The sequence below is a fragment of the Pituophis catenifer genome, unplaced genomic scaffold, assembly GCF_029215685.1.
Source record: "Pituophis catenifer annectens isolate HBS135680 unplaced genomic scaffold, rPitCat1.0.hap2 SCAF_4, whole genome shotgun sequence".
Classification (NCBI taxonomy): Eukaryota; Metazoa; Chordata; class Lepidosauria; order Squamata; family Colubridae; genus Pituophis; species Pituophis catenifer.
Window position 1 is genome coordinate 14,115,333 of NW_027256884.1, and position 16,311 is coordinate 14,131,643.

The 16,311-nt window shown below is 45.8% G+C and overlaps 1 protein-coding gene across 1 annotated transcript in view; it reads right to left on the reverse strand.

Annotated features, from left to right (window-relative positions):
* Window positions 1–16,311, reverse strand: part of TBC1D4 (TBC1 domain family member 4) — a 116,532-nt gene that overhangs the window by 46,915 nt on the left and 53,306 nt on the right. The window contains 4 exon segments of the mRNA XM_070944186.1: window positions 1,934–2,066; window positions 6,524–6,628; window positions 10,639–10,728; window positions 12,454–13,044. Coding sequence (XP_070800287.1) covers window positions 1,934–2,066; window positions 6,524–6,628; window positions 10,639–10,728; window positions 12,454–13,044 — 919 coding nt within the window.

The following is a 16,311-nucleotide window of genomic DNA, read 5'->3' on the forward strand; positions in this document are numbered from 1 at the left end:
AAAATAAATCTATCGAGCGAGCCATCCATCAGCTAATTAGTAAGAAATGCTTTTACTCGCTTTCTGAGAGAAACCAATCAGCACACAAGGAAATTTCTGTGGTCTCTAAGAGATAAGCTTTCTCTGCACATGTCACACAAAGCCAAGGCCTCAGAAGGATGTATAGGATAATTAAACATGACAATGAACATTAAACATATGATGAACGGTTGCAGGAACTGGGCATGGCTAGTCTAGTGAAGAGAAGGACCAGGGGAGACATGATAGCTGCGTTCCAATATTTGAGGGGCTGTCACAGAGAGGAGGGGTCAAGCTATTTTCCAAAGCACCCGAAGACCAGACAAGGAATAATGGATGGAAACTGATCAAGGAGAGATTCAACCTGGAAATAAGGAGACATTTTCTGACAGTGAGAACAATCAACCAATGGAAGAGAAGTTGGATTTGGAAGTTGTGGGAGCTTCATCACTGGAGGCTTTCAAGAAGAGATTGGACTGCCATTTGTCTTAAAAGGTGTAGGGTCTCCTGCTTGCGTGGGGGGTTGGACTACAAGGTCCCTTCCAACTGCGTGTAGTCTGTTAAATCTGTTAAAGCCCTTGCTTTAAATGGATGATGTGGCCGTATTTGGAAAACTTTCATGGTTCTGGTCCATATAGAAAGTATGTCAGAACTGGAAAAAAGAGCAGATCTTTGGGGACCTCCTAGTAAGAAAAAAAAACCAATGCCCAAGTCCTTCACTAACATGTCGAAAGAGTAGAGAGGTCTTTCAAAGAAAGCTAGGTCCTGACTCCCTGATTTGTTCCTTGACAACTTTGAATGAAAGTTATAAAAGCAGTTCACGAAAATGTACAGTACGCTTGTCCCACTGTTTTAACACAGCTGGTTAGCAGGGTCAGGTGAAGCCCAGACGGAAGCATGAACTGGACTTGGAAGGCCTGGTCTGCTCTTGCAAGAAGAGCTTCTCACACAACTGCTCAACTGCTGTGACGGTGTGAGGATGTTCTTCCAGATACTGAACCCCAACACAACTGGAACGGAAGACATCACTTTCTTTTCCTAAGAGAGCAGAAACACCTCTATTCTTCCTACATTTATGCAACACAGTGTCTGCATTTCCTGCATCAGATGAGGAGACCACCTCTTTCTCCTTCTGTTCCGGCCACTTTTTACAGAGGCACGATTGAAGAGCTTTTTAACAAACTGCATCACTGTTTGGTTTGGTGGCAGCAGTGCCCCAGATAGAAAGTCCATACAGAGAGTGGCAAGGGCAATGGAGAAGATTATAGGAAGCTCGCTTCCTGTTATTCAGGATACTGTTTATAAGCACTATGTGCTTTGAGCTCAAGGCATTGTTAGAGACCTCATACATCCACTTTACGGTCTGTTTCTGTTACTCCCCTCTGCGAGGGGTGGAGGTTTTGAAGTATTTCTAGTAGGATTACCAGTTTCTATAACAGCTTTGTTCTGTATGCCATCTGTCTGGTTAACTTGCAAGATTACTTTTTCTCACCATGTACATGTATACATCCGAACTAGACTGTGTTGTTTGTCTGTCTCATATATGTGGGCATATGCATAATTTTGTATATATGTACCGGTATGTATGTATGTATGTATGTATGCATGTATGTATGTATTTATTTTGTCATGTTTATGTAACGTATATTGGAGGTAGTGAGCGTTGGAGAGCCGTATGCAATGAAATTTCATTTTAATGTATGCCGATTAGTGTGCATTCAAAGTGACAATGAAGTTATTCTAAGCCTAATTCTATGGTACCCACAAAGGCATTTTGTGCTCTCGTCACATAAATGAGCAGCAGTGGCTGGAGAGGGGGGGTTGGGGGGCAAGTGTGCCGGACAGGACTTGCCAAAACTCCTGCCCCCCCCCCAATGTCTCTTTCAGACTAGGCAAGATTGAAAACCATGGCTACCTTCAATCCTTTCGCACAGCTTGTGGAGGGAGTGCATCGGGCAGGCCTCACACAGTTTGACCTGAGTTTTGGCATTCTGCAGGGCAGCTGCCGTGCTAAAGGCTTGCTTCAAGGTCAGCATGATCTCATCCACCTAGAAAGAGAATTTAAAAAGTTCGATTTAAATTCTGGTTGTTTCTTAAGACTGAGAAGAGTGTTTTTTCCCCAGGTCGAGCCAGGCTCTCCAACCAGCCCATAGAAAATGGCACAATAGAGCGGGTGACTTTTTCTGCTTGCCGGGGCCACAAAGTGGGCTGAGTTCCCGTGAATTTCAATGGCACATCCTATTGAAAACCAGATCACATCCAGCCCTCCACGCATTATCTAGCCGGCAAGGAAGACCCTCCGAGGAGCTCCAAATAAACGGTTTGCAGCCAAAGCACGGAGCTCCTTGAGTGTCAGAAGGCTCATTTCTTAGGGTTTTTGTTTTTTATGATCAGTCAAAACTCTTACAGGCTCTAGTGGTGTCCTGCAGATTGAAGGCTAACTCCCAGCCCCAGGCGTGCAAGATTCCCACACCGCCTCTTGCTCGAGAGACCGACCTATAGCTTCACATGCTCGGTGGGGGAAAAAAGGGTCAGAGGTTGCAAGACGCTGACATACAGATTCAAATCTGTTTCAGGCCTGAACGGTAAGATGAACAGATGGAGCTATTGAAGAAAACCCGCCCAGAGTCTGGAAGGCACATCAACAAGACAGGAAGCTACAGGAAAAAAGCAACTTGGCTCTGAACCCTTTGATTCCTCTGAAAAGATTGGGCATTCCTCCTCCTGTTTCTCCTGGCAAACGTTTGCAGAGAAACGGGAGAGCCTCTTATTTATCTGCTACTGATAGTAGCTTGCGACAACATTCAGAAGCTGCATAGTATCTGCTTTTTCTAAAACCACTCTCTGCAAGGGGTGTTAACCAGTCTCTGCCTCCGACCGAAAAGGACAGAGAATTATCTCAGTTAGAGCTCTGTCAAAACATTGTGAGATATTGGTCCCAAAGATGCTTTTCCAAAAGGCAACTAGACTTTTAAGTTGTTTTTTTTTTTTAATGTTTCGCTTCTCATCCAAGAAGCTTCTTCTTTGGTTCAGAATGGAAACTTCTTGGATGAGAAGTGAAATGTTTTCAAGGAAAAAAACCAAACAAGGACAGTTGCTTTCTGGAAAAGCACCTTTGGGACAACCATGCCCTGGATGATTGAGAATCTCCACAGACACTATGAGCTATTTGGCTTGAGATTGTTCTGACCTAGGCTTCCTCAGCAGCACAAAGCTGAGTCCTCGTCCTGATAAACCCCTTTTATTTAATTTACAGTGAATTCCCCTCCAGCAGTCTTTCCTCTCCCACAGTCTTTCAAAGTAGTTCACAATTACCGACCTTTATCAGGCTTCGAGAGTAGGCAGGCCGATATCTTTCAGACTCCACACTGTAACCGACAATACTTGGCAAGAATTCAGGAACAGATCTTCACCCAAATGAACTAATTGTCTCCTGTAAACTCCCCTCCCCTTCACTCTTTATTCTCTAGGGAGAGGCCCATGGGTGGGTTCTAAATTTTTTTACTACCAGTTCTGTGGGCGTGGCTTATTTTGTGGGTGTGGCTTGGTGGGGGGTAATGTGACTGGGTGGGCGTGGCCAACTTTGTTTTTTTCTTTTTTACTTTTAAAAGCATTTTTTCTACAACCTTAAGAGGTTGCAGAAAATAGTGCTTTGAAAAGCCTCTGACGATCAGCTGGGATCGCCAGAGGCTTTTAAAGGCATTTTTTTTTCTACAATCTCTTTGGCCGAAGAGGTTATAGAAAAAAATGCTTTTAAAAGTAAAAAAAAAAAAGCCTCTGATGAGGTGGGCGGGGTAAGCGAGCAGTGACCAGGCTGGGGACCGGTTTGGAGGCATGGCCAGCCAATGTTATTACCGGTTCTCTGAACTACTACAAATTTTTACTACCGGTTCTTGCGAACCGGTGCGAACCGGGAGCAACCCACCACTGGAGGGGCCATTCACCGTCCATCTATGGCTTTACTCCTGAGTCGACCCTTGTTCCTTAGCTGTCCCCTTCTCCTGGCAGCTCTGCACATGCGCACACTGGGAACAGGATCCAGCTGTTCTTCTGCCTCACTGATGTCTGACTCCGAAGGCAGCTGACAACTGTCAGACAGCCCTGACCCCATCTCTGCCTCCCGCACAGAGCCCTCGTCAGAGCCTTCCCCAGATTCCAGGACTGGCCCATGTTCCTCCCCAACCTCCTCACTGTCCAAATCTGCTGCCAGATCCAATGGCTTCTGGAGGACCACAACAGTGATGTAATAGAATATAATTTTTTATTGGTCAAATGTAATTGGACACACAAGGAATTTATCTCTGGTGCATAAGCTCTCAGTGTATGTACAAACAACAAAGTGATGTCATATATCTTAGATTATAGTTGCAATCATTAATCATAAGATACAACAACAATGCTGAATAATTGTCTGAAGCTGACTTCTGGCCAGCTGAAACTGAAATACAGGTAGTCCTAGACTTAGGGCCACAACTGAGCCCAAAATTTCTGTTGTTAAGTGAAACATTGATGGGTTTTGCCCCATTTTATGACATTTCTTGCCACACATGTTAAGTGACTCACCACAGTTCATAAGTTAGTAACCTGGTTGTTAAGTGAATCTGGCTTACCAACTGACTTTGCTCATCGGAAGGTCACAAATGGTGATCGCATGACCTCGGGACGATGCAACGGTCATAAGTATGAACCAATTGCCAAGCATCTGAATTTTGATCACATGAGCATGGGGAATGTTGCAAAGGTTGTAACTGTGAAAAACAGTCATAAGCCACTTCTTTTCCATGCCGTTCTAACTTTGAACGGTCACTAAATGAAGCTACTTACAACAGTCGCTGTTGTAAGTCAAGGACTCCATGTTAAAACTTCCATTGGGTAGAGTCTCAGTTCTGAAGGCTCTCCTGGATCCATAACACCAGAGATAACTAAAGAGTTATCATAGGAAGCAAGGTCATCAGCCCCGGTGCATACAATATAATCCAACTGAAATGCAAATCCATCCCCAGCTGGTGTCCTGAGTGCAAATATGAGAAACGTGTTTAGGTGTCTCATTCTCATCCTTCAGCTTGCCTGGCAGGTTCAGGGAGAGGATCACTCTTTCTAGCAACGGCTTCTTCTTTCAGTTGAGACATCCATACTTCCTGTGGTGGTGACACCACAGCTAGAGAGGTTACAAAATGCCTCAACAGAGTCACTTTCACATCTACCAGGTCTTCTTTGGAAATCACGGCCACAGGACTTGGAAAGGGGACAGAGCAGTAGTGGGATTCAGCTGTTCAGGCAAACCGGTAGTTAAATTGCTGGCTGGCTCCTCTCCTCCCCGCCCCTTCCAGAAGTCCCCACGCATTCCATTTCTGCTCCCAGGTAAGTGCAAGGAGGCCTATTAGGCCCAAAACAGGGCGCGGGAGTATGGTGCACCCCCTACGGCCCGTTTTCGCACCCAGGAGGCTTCAGGGAGGCCTCCTAGGCCCAAAATGGGAGGCGGGGGGGTGGTGCGTCCCCCCGCAGCCCATTTTTGCTCCCAGGGGGGTGCAGGAGGCCTGGCCATGCCCACCATGGCCACTCCCACCTAGCCGGTCATTAGGGGAGAGAACCGGTTGTTAAATTATTTGAATCCCACCACTGGGACAGAATTCAGAGATGAGAAGAATCTCAAGGTGAAGGCTGATCACCAGCCAAATCCAAGACTGGTAGGATTTAGATGGCAGTATGAGGAGTGCAGCTTCAAGTCCCAGAAATAGCAATAGCACTTAGACTTACATACCGTTCCACAGTACTTTACAGCCCTCTCTAAGTGGTTTACAGAGTCAGCCTATTGCCTCCAACAATCTGGGTCCTCATTTTACCCACCTCGGAAGGATGGAAGGCTGAGTCAACCTTGAGCCTTGGTGAGATTTGAACTGCCGAATTGTAGGCAACCGGAAGGCAGCAGAAGTAGCCTGCAGTACTACACTCTAACCACTGCACCACCACAGCTCAGAAATAATTCTTCTGCTTGATTCTGCACTGAAATTTGAATTGGAGTGTTTTAAAGAAAATACCAGTGGGGTAGCTTCAGCCGATGGCATGAAGATAGTCAAAAGATAAATTCAGTGAGAAAAGGTTGGGAAGTTGTGCGGTGGGCAGCCCCTTCTAGGCTCTTGATGGAAGGAAGACACACAGATAGTCCAGAAAGAGACTGGATAACAGGAGAGTAAATTTCACTTGAATTAGGAGAAACATTTTAGTGGGTCTAATCAACCATTCGTTGATCTTATTAAAACTCTGGAAGGTAGAAACTGGACAACCTTTGTGGGAGGCTGGTGTGGTACATACAATTCTTTCACTAGAGAGAATTGGTTCTATTTCTTTCTCTGATATGAACCGGTTCCAACTGAAGAAGCAATTAAGTCTACTACTCCAAGGTCATATGGATCCAGAAAGAGAAAACAGCCTTATCTCCTTTTTTTCCCCCCTCCCCAGTTCTGTGTCAAACAGACAATGCAAATGGTATTTTGAAGATTCTTACCAGAGATTCGCTAGCACACTGGAAGACATAGCAAGCATACTGGCTTATTCCAGGTTCACTGGATTCCCGACATATAAAACCAAAATGATCGATGTGCTTTATACCCTAGAAGGAAGGAAAGGGAGAAATGGAACAATACCATCAACATTTAGTTCGAGCAAATTAAAGAAGCAGTGATTAAAGCCATCAAAGGTTAAGGGTTGGGTTTCCCCTGACCAGTTCTGTCTGACTCTAGGGGGCGCTGTTCAATCTCCATTTCCTAGCTAAAGGAGCCAGCATTGTCCAAAGACTCTTCTATGATCATGTGGCCAGCATGACTACATGTCAAGGTGCACGGAACGCTGAAGTGGTACCTATTTATTTACTTGCATTTGCATGTTTTCGGACTGTTAGGCTGGCAGGAGCTGAGGCAGGAATGGGAGCTCATCCCATCTTGTGGTATTTGAAATTAATGAAATTAATTCCATTCTTGAAAAGAGATCTACCTTTTGCCTTAGCTCCATAATAGCGAACCTATGGTAGTCATATCAGTGGGCACGCGAGCTCAGCTCCGGCGCGCCGGCCAGCTGATTTTCAGGGCTTCTGGGCCCATCGTAAGTAGGGAAACAGGTTGTTTCCTGCCTCAGGAGGGCCTTGGGGGGGGGGGATGGGGAAGGACCGTTTTTTGCTGTCCCCAGCCTCCAGAGCCTCTCTCTTTGCCAATTTCCAGTTTGCAAGCTCAACTCCGGGAGCTCAGCTGATTTTCAGGCCTTCTGGGCCCACCGGAAGTTGGCAAATGAGCCATTTCTGGCCTCCAGAGGGCCTCCAGGGAAGGCCATTTTCACCCTCCCCAGACTCCTAGAGAAGCTCTGGAGGCTGGGGACAGCAAAAAATGGGCCTTCCGGTCCCACCGGAAGTTGGCAAACGGGCTGTTTCTGGCCTCCGGAGGGCCTCCGGGGGGGGGGAGGTCGTTTTTGCCCTCCCCAGACTCCTAGAAAGGCTCTTTAGCCAGGTGAGGGAGAAAAATGGGCCTACCGGGCCATCGCGTTCCAGGAGCATGGGGGACGTGAGGGGGTGTTGCACGTGCATGCTCGGGGCGCAGAGAATTATGGGTGTGGGCACACACGCGGGACCCCCCCTCCCCGGTCCTCCTGGCACGCGATGGCAAAAAAGTTAGCCATCCCTGCCTTAGCTCCACACATATTTTGGGAGTGCCCCTCACCACAGAAAGGATGCAAGTTTGGGGAAATCGTGCCTCCTTTCTTGGCAGAAAAATTACTTCTGAGTAGACCTGCCCAGTGTTTTTCTTCCTCAACCTGGTCTAAAGGCTACTGTGGCTCAGCTTAGCTGCTCAGTCGGTCCTCGGCTCAGAAGGAGCTGTTGAGATGCCAGAAAAAACACATATCCCTTTGTTTATTGTTCTCCAGGGAACAAGGAAGCATAGAGAGGGCCTTTCACGAGCCATGTGCTGCTTTCCGTGTTTACATTGCCTGTCAACTTGCACAGACTTTACAAATGAACCTTCCTGTTGAAAATCAAACCGGTGCGGTGCACTTCCCCCACCCGAAACCCATCTCAAGTTGTGTTGCTATTTCAGTCCAAAAAAAGAACCCAGAAGAGAGTAATAGGATGCACACATATTTCAAGAACCCTAACTTTGGCCGTAAAGAACGCCAGTAGAAAACAGTTGGCCCAGGCCAGCAAAGGAGATTAATACTGTGAAAACCCAATCTTCTTCTATGTTACTGTAGGAAGTTAAAACCCAGCCCTCTCCTAGAAAATGAAATATTTTAGGAAATATTATGTAGGAATATATTTAGGAAATATTAAAAGGGCAGAATATGTCCCCTAAAAGGGAGGCAGAAACTCAGCCCCCCCCCCCACCGCTTTGTTAATGAGCCAGTCTAATCTACATAACAAAGATCTACCTCCTTCAGGCAGAGCCATTTAATTGCCCTTCGTTGCATCACCCAGCAAGATTCAACCAAACTTAGCACACAGACAACCTAAAAAGCTAGTTATGACCTTTGACAGGAACCAATCAGGATACTCTTCCTGTGCCCCAGGAAGTTCAAAGCCAGAGAGGGTATAAAACCCAGGGACTCTCAGCATCTCTTCCCTTTTTTTTTTACCCAAGATCTCCAAGGCATGTGATTCAGGTTCGCTCGTGGGCGTGGGCGTGGGCATGTTTGCACGCGCTTACACGCATGGACGCTTCTGGTCCAGGCAGGTCGGCGGAGCCTCCTGCCGCCGCTACCAGTTTGCCCGATCCGGGGTGAACCGGTAGCAACCCACCACTGATGTGAATCTGTTCATCAATAAACCATCTTTCCAAGCAACTTCCATGAATCCAGTGTCTTTTTCCCCACTTGGAACTGAAACCAGAAGGATATTACTTCCAACATTACGACCTTCCAGAATTGGTTCATTGCAAGTCCCATCCTTCTGGCTAGCATGAATTGTGGGTTTGAGCTGGAAGCCCCCACCGGGAGCCATAACTAAGCAGATCTGAAGTTTTGGAGACAGATTTCCCCAAGAAAGAAGAGGGGGCATCTCATCTGTTTGCTGACTTAGGAAAGAGTCTTTGGTGCTTTGACCCTATCAAGCTCAGGAAATGTGGAGTCCAGGCAGATCAAATGAATATAGCTTTATTGTACAGGTAGTCCTCGATTTACAACAGTTCATTTAGTGAATGCTCAACGTTACGACGGCACTGAAAAAAGTGACTTACGATCGTTTTTCACACTTACGACCATTGCAGCATCCCCATGGTCACATGATCAAAATTCGGATGCTTGTCAACTGGCTTATATTTGTGACTATTGCAGTGCCCCGGGGTCATGTTTGCAACCGTCTGATGAGCAAAGTCTGTGGGGAAGCCAGATTCACTTAACAACTGGGTTACTAACCTAACAACTGCAATGGTTCACGTAACAACTGTGGCCAGAACGGTTGTGAAATGGGGCAGAATTCACTTAACAAATGTTTTGCTTAGCAACATTGTGGGCTCAGTTGTGGTCGTAAGTCGAGGACTACCTGTAGGATATGCTTCTACAAGAATCTGAACTACTAACTGCCAAAGCAAATTGACGGTGGATAAGAGCCAATGGAATTCAAGGTGGGCTGGACTTAGATCTCTGTGAAGGGACTCGAGACTGATGACGTGTTTGACTCCTCCCTCAGGCTCAGCCTCGTCATCTCCTAAAACCCCTCATCTTGGAGGTCATCTAGGAAGCACCATTCCCAAATACCAAATGTGTCCCCTGTTCACCCTCCAAAATTGGGACTCCTGTTTGACAAAGAGCTATATTTGTCAGCAAAGGCCAAATCCCATAGAAGAAGGAAAGAAGAAAACCAGGGGGAAAAGCTAAGGTCATCTAGCTTCATTACATCCACTAGGCCAGGGGTGTCAAACTCTATTTCATTGAGGGCTGCATCAGGATTGTGTTTGACCTTGGAGAGCTGGGGTGGGCGTGGCTGTGTGGGCGTGGCCAGCATGATGTCACTCGTGTTGGGGTGGTGGTGCCTATAGTGGCCCGAATGCTCTGCCAGCAAAAACGGGCTCCTGAGCTCAGTTTTCAGCTGGGACAGCCTCCTGCAACCCTCTGCCACAGGAGGAAAATCTACTTATCTTCCCTACTGGTTCAGAAGTGTGTGCGTGCATCACATGCAATTTTGGACTCTCTGCACATGTGCAAAGCTTTCTGTGCATGCACAGAGGGTCAAAAATAGGTTACTTCCTGGTTAAAACCAGGAAGTAATGAAGTTCGGGTGGTTGGGTGGAGCCTCATGCTGCCACCGCTACTGGTTCGCCGATCCATGCACTGCCGCCACTACCGGTTCACCCAAACCAGTGCGAACCGGTAGCATTTCATCCCTGCTCTGCCAGCAAAAACAGAGCTCGATGGGGGGGGGGGGGTTACACATGGCCCTTTGTTTTTGCTGCCAGAGGCACCATGGGCCGGTCCTTCGTTTTTTCCAGAGCAGCCACCCAGGCCAGATCTAAGCACCCCAAGGGCCGCAACCGGCCCCCGGGCCTTGAGTTTGATACCCCTGCACTAGGCCGTCAAAATGTAGGCTGTTCAAAACCTACCCCGTCTATTTCTCCAAGTATGGATTCCGATTGTCCTTCTTACCTGAGAACAGGAGGAGATGTCTTTGAAGTTCTTCTCCAACACAACTGATTTGGTGTCTGGACTGATGAGGTTAATTTCAAATCGACCAACCTTGGAAGAGAGAAAACAACATGTCAAAGCAGGAGTTGATGCAGAATATCTCGGGGAGGCGGGAGGCCGAAGGGGCGGGGAAGCTGCTCTGAAAACTGTGGGCCCAGCACCGAAATATTTCCTCACAGAGCTTATCAAAGGCACGTAAAAGGGAAGCTTCCCAAACTGATGTTCTGCCAAGAATGAGGCCGAGATGCTGCCAAGGACCTGCTTGACTAACCCTCTAAAAAAATGAGAAAGGCTTGCAGAGACACTCTCCAGCTCTTGGCTTCGGTTTCACAGATCAGGAGCTGCACCAAGATCTTCCACACTGTGCCCCATTTTTTCTCTCAACTCCCACCTTAGTATTCATTTCTGGCGAAAGTAATTGGTGCCAACTTCTGCCCTCCACCAAAATACAAAATGGCCTACCAACTAGGTTTGGCAAATATTCATTGCTGTGGGCCTCTCCAGAGCATAAGAGCTCTTTTACTTAATTCCTTACATGGTCAGGACAATTGTAACACTGTCCATTGACCACTGATGAGAGATGGAGAGCAAGGGCTGTTTTTTTCACCAACTGCCAAGACTGGGCTATGAAAACACGTCCAACTCTTTCTTCTTTCTTTCTTTCTTTCTTTCTTTCTTTCTTTCTTTCTTTCTTTCTTTCTTTCTTTCTTTCTTTCTTTCTTTCTTTCTTTCTTTCTCTCTCTCTCTCTCTCTCTCTCTCTCTCTCTCTCTCTCTCTTTCTCTCTCTCTCCCTCCCTCCCTCTCTCCCATTCTCCCTCTTTCCTTCTCCCCCCCCATTCTTTCCTTTGCATTCTTGTGTTTACCTCACAACAATGCAATTTCACCCTGTCGTGGAGATCTGGACACTTTTAAGTCAGAACAATTTGCTTCTAGAAACTCTCTTCCTTCCTTCTCTTCACATCTTTACTCTTCAACACTCCAGAAGATACAAATGTCCCAGATGCTTATGTACTAATACCCCTTATTTTGACTGTCAAATCTCTCAATCCCGTAGGCCAAGGCTGTCAAACTCCCAGCCCGCAGGCCATGCCCAACCCCTTCTTAACAAAGGGTGAAAAAGTCCCGATACATCATGTGATGCCGCCATGACAATGTGAGTTTGATACCCCTGCCATAGGCAGACATGGTTGCAGTCATTAAGAAATTTCAAAATTTGAACTCATTTAAAAGAACCCAAATGAAAGCTGTGGCCAATCAAAAGTCCTCACAGCCGCCAGGTCTTCCACGAAAGCCTACCACGTCCTCCCAAATGGCACCCACCAGCTCACAACTATTAAAACTATTAAGAGCCTTGGTAGTACAGTGGTCTAAGGCACCCTGTTATTAAGCTGGTTATTAAGACCAGCTGCCTGCAATTAATGCAGGTTCGAATCTCGCCAAGGCTCAAGGTTGACTCAGCCTTCCATCCTTTCTAAGGTAGGTAAATTGAGGACCCAGTTGTGGGGGCAATAAGCTGACTTTGTATAAATATACAAAAGAATGAAGGCTATTGCTTAGCGCATTGTAAGCCGCCCTGAGTCTCCGGAGAAGGGCGGCATATAAATCAAATTAAAAAAAAAAAAATCGAAGCACCACAGCTGTACATCCAATGGATATTACGCATTTTAACCAAATGGATATAAAATTATGTTGTGCAAGAGCACTCAATCGTCAAGACCGAAGTTGACCCAACAAAGGACTGTCCATCCCCACAGGGTCCATCAGAAATGCCCCTACCTGAAACAACATTGTCCTGTTTTTTTCAGAGTCGGAGGGCTGGACGTGGCTCGGGGCGCTGGCATGGCGCCTTCGGGATGAAGGCTTGGCGTTATTCTCCTGAACTCTCCTTTGCAGGCTGGCAGCGCTGCTGCAGCGAGAGCGAAATTCCAGCTGCTCCTCCATTCCCGAGTCCTCCAGGATCCGCTCTGGGAAAGAGGTCCGGCAACTGGCCAAACTGGCCAGGTTGGTCTGGCTCCCCACGATGAACATCCCCGGGGTGCCTCCGCTGGAACCTTCCATCTCCTGAAATGGACTGTCCAAGGGGGAAGAGGGGCCATCTTCCCATGTCATGAGGTCCGTGCTGGACTCAGCACTGCAGTGCTCACTGAGCAGTTTTAGGCGCTGACGTTCATGGAGGTGGAACTTTTCGATGCAGTCATCAATGAGGGAGGAAGGGGCCTTTTTGTGGGCCACCGTCACCTTCCCACAATACAGCACCTCAAATTTTTGGGAGTTGTAGAAGGCATCTTCATTTTCTTTATTGGGCTTGACGTCTTCTTTGAGGGCCGCTTTGGAAGCCTGTCTTATGCTACTGATGACATCTGGAACCTTAAGAAGAAAGCAAAAGGAAGAGAGAGAGAATGACATCGTGAGGGATGCTAAAAATGCAAGAAAAAACACAAAGAAGAAAGACAGTTCCCACATCTGTGTTACAACAATGCCCAGAAGTAGTTTTTGGTTTCGAAGAGCAGCTGGAAAGAAGGAGTAGGGGTGAGATGATAGCAGTGTTCCAATATCTCAGGGGCTGCCACAAAGAAGAGGGAGTCAAGCTATTCTCCAAAGCACCTGAACAAGAAACAATAGATGGAAACTAATCAAGGAGAGAAGCAACCTAGAAGTAAGGAGAAATTTCCTGACAGAGCAATTAATCAGTGGAACAACCTGCTTCCAATTCTCCAACATTGGAAGTTCTTAAGAAGAGATTGGACAACCGTTTGTCTGAAATGGCATTGGGTTTTCTGCCTGAATAGGGGGTTGGACTAGAAGACCTCTAAGGTCCCTTCCAACTCTGTTGTTCTGTTTTTCCAAATTCAAAAGCATGTGGAGAAAACATGGCACTTCTCAACTCAACTCAGGATATTGTTGAAGAGCACTATATTCTCTGACAGAACCACAACATTGGGTTATTTTCTCCTTAATACATTATATTTGGCTTTTCCCAAGATTCCTTTCTCCTTAAAACATTACATTTGGCTTTTCTCCTTGCCTCTCTATAGACGTAGGGGAGCTCTGAGGAGGAACAGTGGAAAACAAGCATAATAAATAAAGATTAAAGTTCCAAGCTCTTGGCATTCATTGCAGATTCAACTGGAGAGCCAACCCCAAGCTATGAAGTAATGCATTTAATTAGCAAAGACTTACAACATTGTGAGGAAAACTTTGCATTTCTACAGTATATGTGTGGCAATGAACGTGTGAAGCTTCTTCTGCTTCAGCAGAATGTCAAAACCAAGAGGCAGAGGTTTGAATGCCACAGAAATTACATTTCCTGTTATTGAAAAAACCCAAAACAAACCCTGAAAAAAAGCAGATACGAGAAAAATGCAACTGTCCCGCGGTCGATCCTTCCAGTCACGCCAGATCAGCATTGCAAACATGCGACGCTGGCTTTTTAAAGATACAAAGGGGAGAGGGAGGGGGGGCCTTAAAACTTGGAGGCTCTTCAAGGGACAAGATTATGCAAGGCAAAAACTCTTCTCTTGCAGTCTCAACAAGAACGAAAGGGAGTGGAAAAATAAGGGAAAGCTTTCTGGTCTTGGAGTTGATTTGTTTTGAACACGACAATAGAAAGTTCTTTCCAGATATCGTTAGTTCTAAAGCCAACATCTTAAATCTTTCATTCGAACATGCACCCATTTTGGGAACAAAAAGATACCAGAAACATATTTATGTAAAGTCTATGCAAAGTTGACAGCTTCTTTCTAACTCAACTCCACTTCTAAAGAAGTGGAACTTTTATTTATTTATTTTTTTTCCAAATAAGAACTTGAAAGGGACATGTAACTAATGACATTAACTCTATCTCTTCACCATCCATCCTGAGTCATGGTGGAATGCAGTATTGCAGGCTAATTCTGCCAACTGTCAGCAGTTCGATCCTGACCAGCTCAAGGTTGACTCAGCCCTTCATCCTTCCAAGGTCTGTAAAATGAGGACCCCAGATTATTGGGGGCAATAGGCCGACTCTGTAAACCAATTAGAGATGGTTGTAAAGTACTATGAATCTGTAGATAAGTCTAAGCGCTGTTGCTATTGCTATCCTCCAACTATTTTATAACGGTTTTCTTCCTACCCATTCCTGAACAACACTGGGAGATACCTGAGGCTACAATTGACCAACCCAAGGTGATCCAATGACCTTGATGATCAAGTCTTGAAGAGCCTTGGTAGTACAGTGGTCTAAGGCACCCTGTTATTAAGCTGGTTATTAAGACCAGCTGCCTGCAATTACTGCAGGTTCGAATCTCGCCAAGGCTCAAGGTTGACTCAGCCTTCCATCCTTTCTAAGGTAGGTAAATTGAGGACCCAGTTGTGGAGGCAATAAGCTGACTTTGTATAAATATACAAAAGAATGAAAGCTATTGCTTAGCACATTGTAAGCCGCCCTGAGTCTCCGGAGAAGGGCGGCATATAAATCAAATTAAAAAAAAAAAAAAAGTGAGGACACAGATTTCGATCCTCTTGGACATTATAGGAAAAGGTGTTGAGAGTTTTTCAGCCTTGACAACTTTAAGATGTGTGGACTTCAATTTCCAGACAATATGTTACCTTGGGAATTCTGGGACATGAAGTCCACACTTTTAAAGGATATCAAGCTTGAAAAGCACCTCTCTGGTCAGAATAAATGTTATCATACTCCTGAGTTTTGTCTTTAATGCAACACACTATAATCATTACACCCATATCTACAGGAGCCAGTGTACAGGTAGTCCTTGACTTACAATAGTTCATTTAGTGACCATTCAAAGTTACAACGGCAGTGAAAAAAGTTATTTATGACCATTTCTCACACTTATGATCGTTTCAGCATTCCCTTGGCCGCATGAGGTTGCTTGACAACTGATTCATATTTATGACCGTTGCAATCTCCCGGGGTCACATGATCCCCTTCTGGGACCGCCTGACAAAGCAAAGTCAATGGGGAAGCCGGAGTCACTTAACAACCATGCTACTAACTGAACAACTGCAGTGATTCACTTAACAACGGTGGCAAGAAAAGTCATAAAATGGGGCAAAATTCACTTAACAAATTTATTATTTAGCAACATAAATTCTGGGCTCCATTGTGGTCCTAAGTCAAGGACCACCTGTATTCTAGATGTATAAAAGATTCCAAATATGAGTTTATTGAGCCACGGTGGTGCAGTGGTTAGAGTGCAGTACTGCAGGCTACTTCTGCTGACTGCCGGCTGCCTGCAATTTGGCAGTTTGAATCTCACCAGGCTCAAGGTTGACTCAGCCTTCCATCCTTCCAAGGTGGGTAAAATGAGGCCCCAAATTGTTGGGGGCAATATGCTGACTCTGTAAACTGCTTAGAGAGTGCTTAAAGGACTGTGTATATAAGTCTAAATACTATTGCTATAAGTGCTATCCTAAGCTCTACTAAAGGGGTGCAGTGGTTAAAGACACTGAGCTTGTACAGCTGACAGCCCAGGACTGTAAAACACTGTAAAGCGGTATATAAGTCTAAGTGCTATTGCTATTATTAAATTGGTAGACTAAAAATAGTCTCTATCCCTTCAAAATGCAATACAGTGTCCTCTTCTTATGGGGATTCTACGGAATAAGGAAGACATTTTCTACCATTGGTCAACA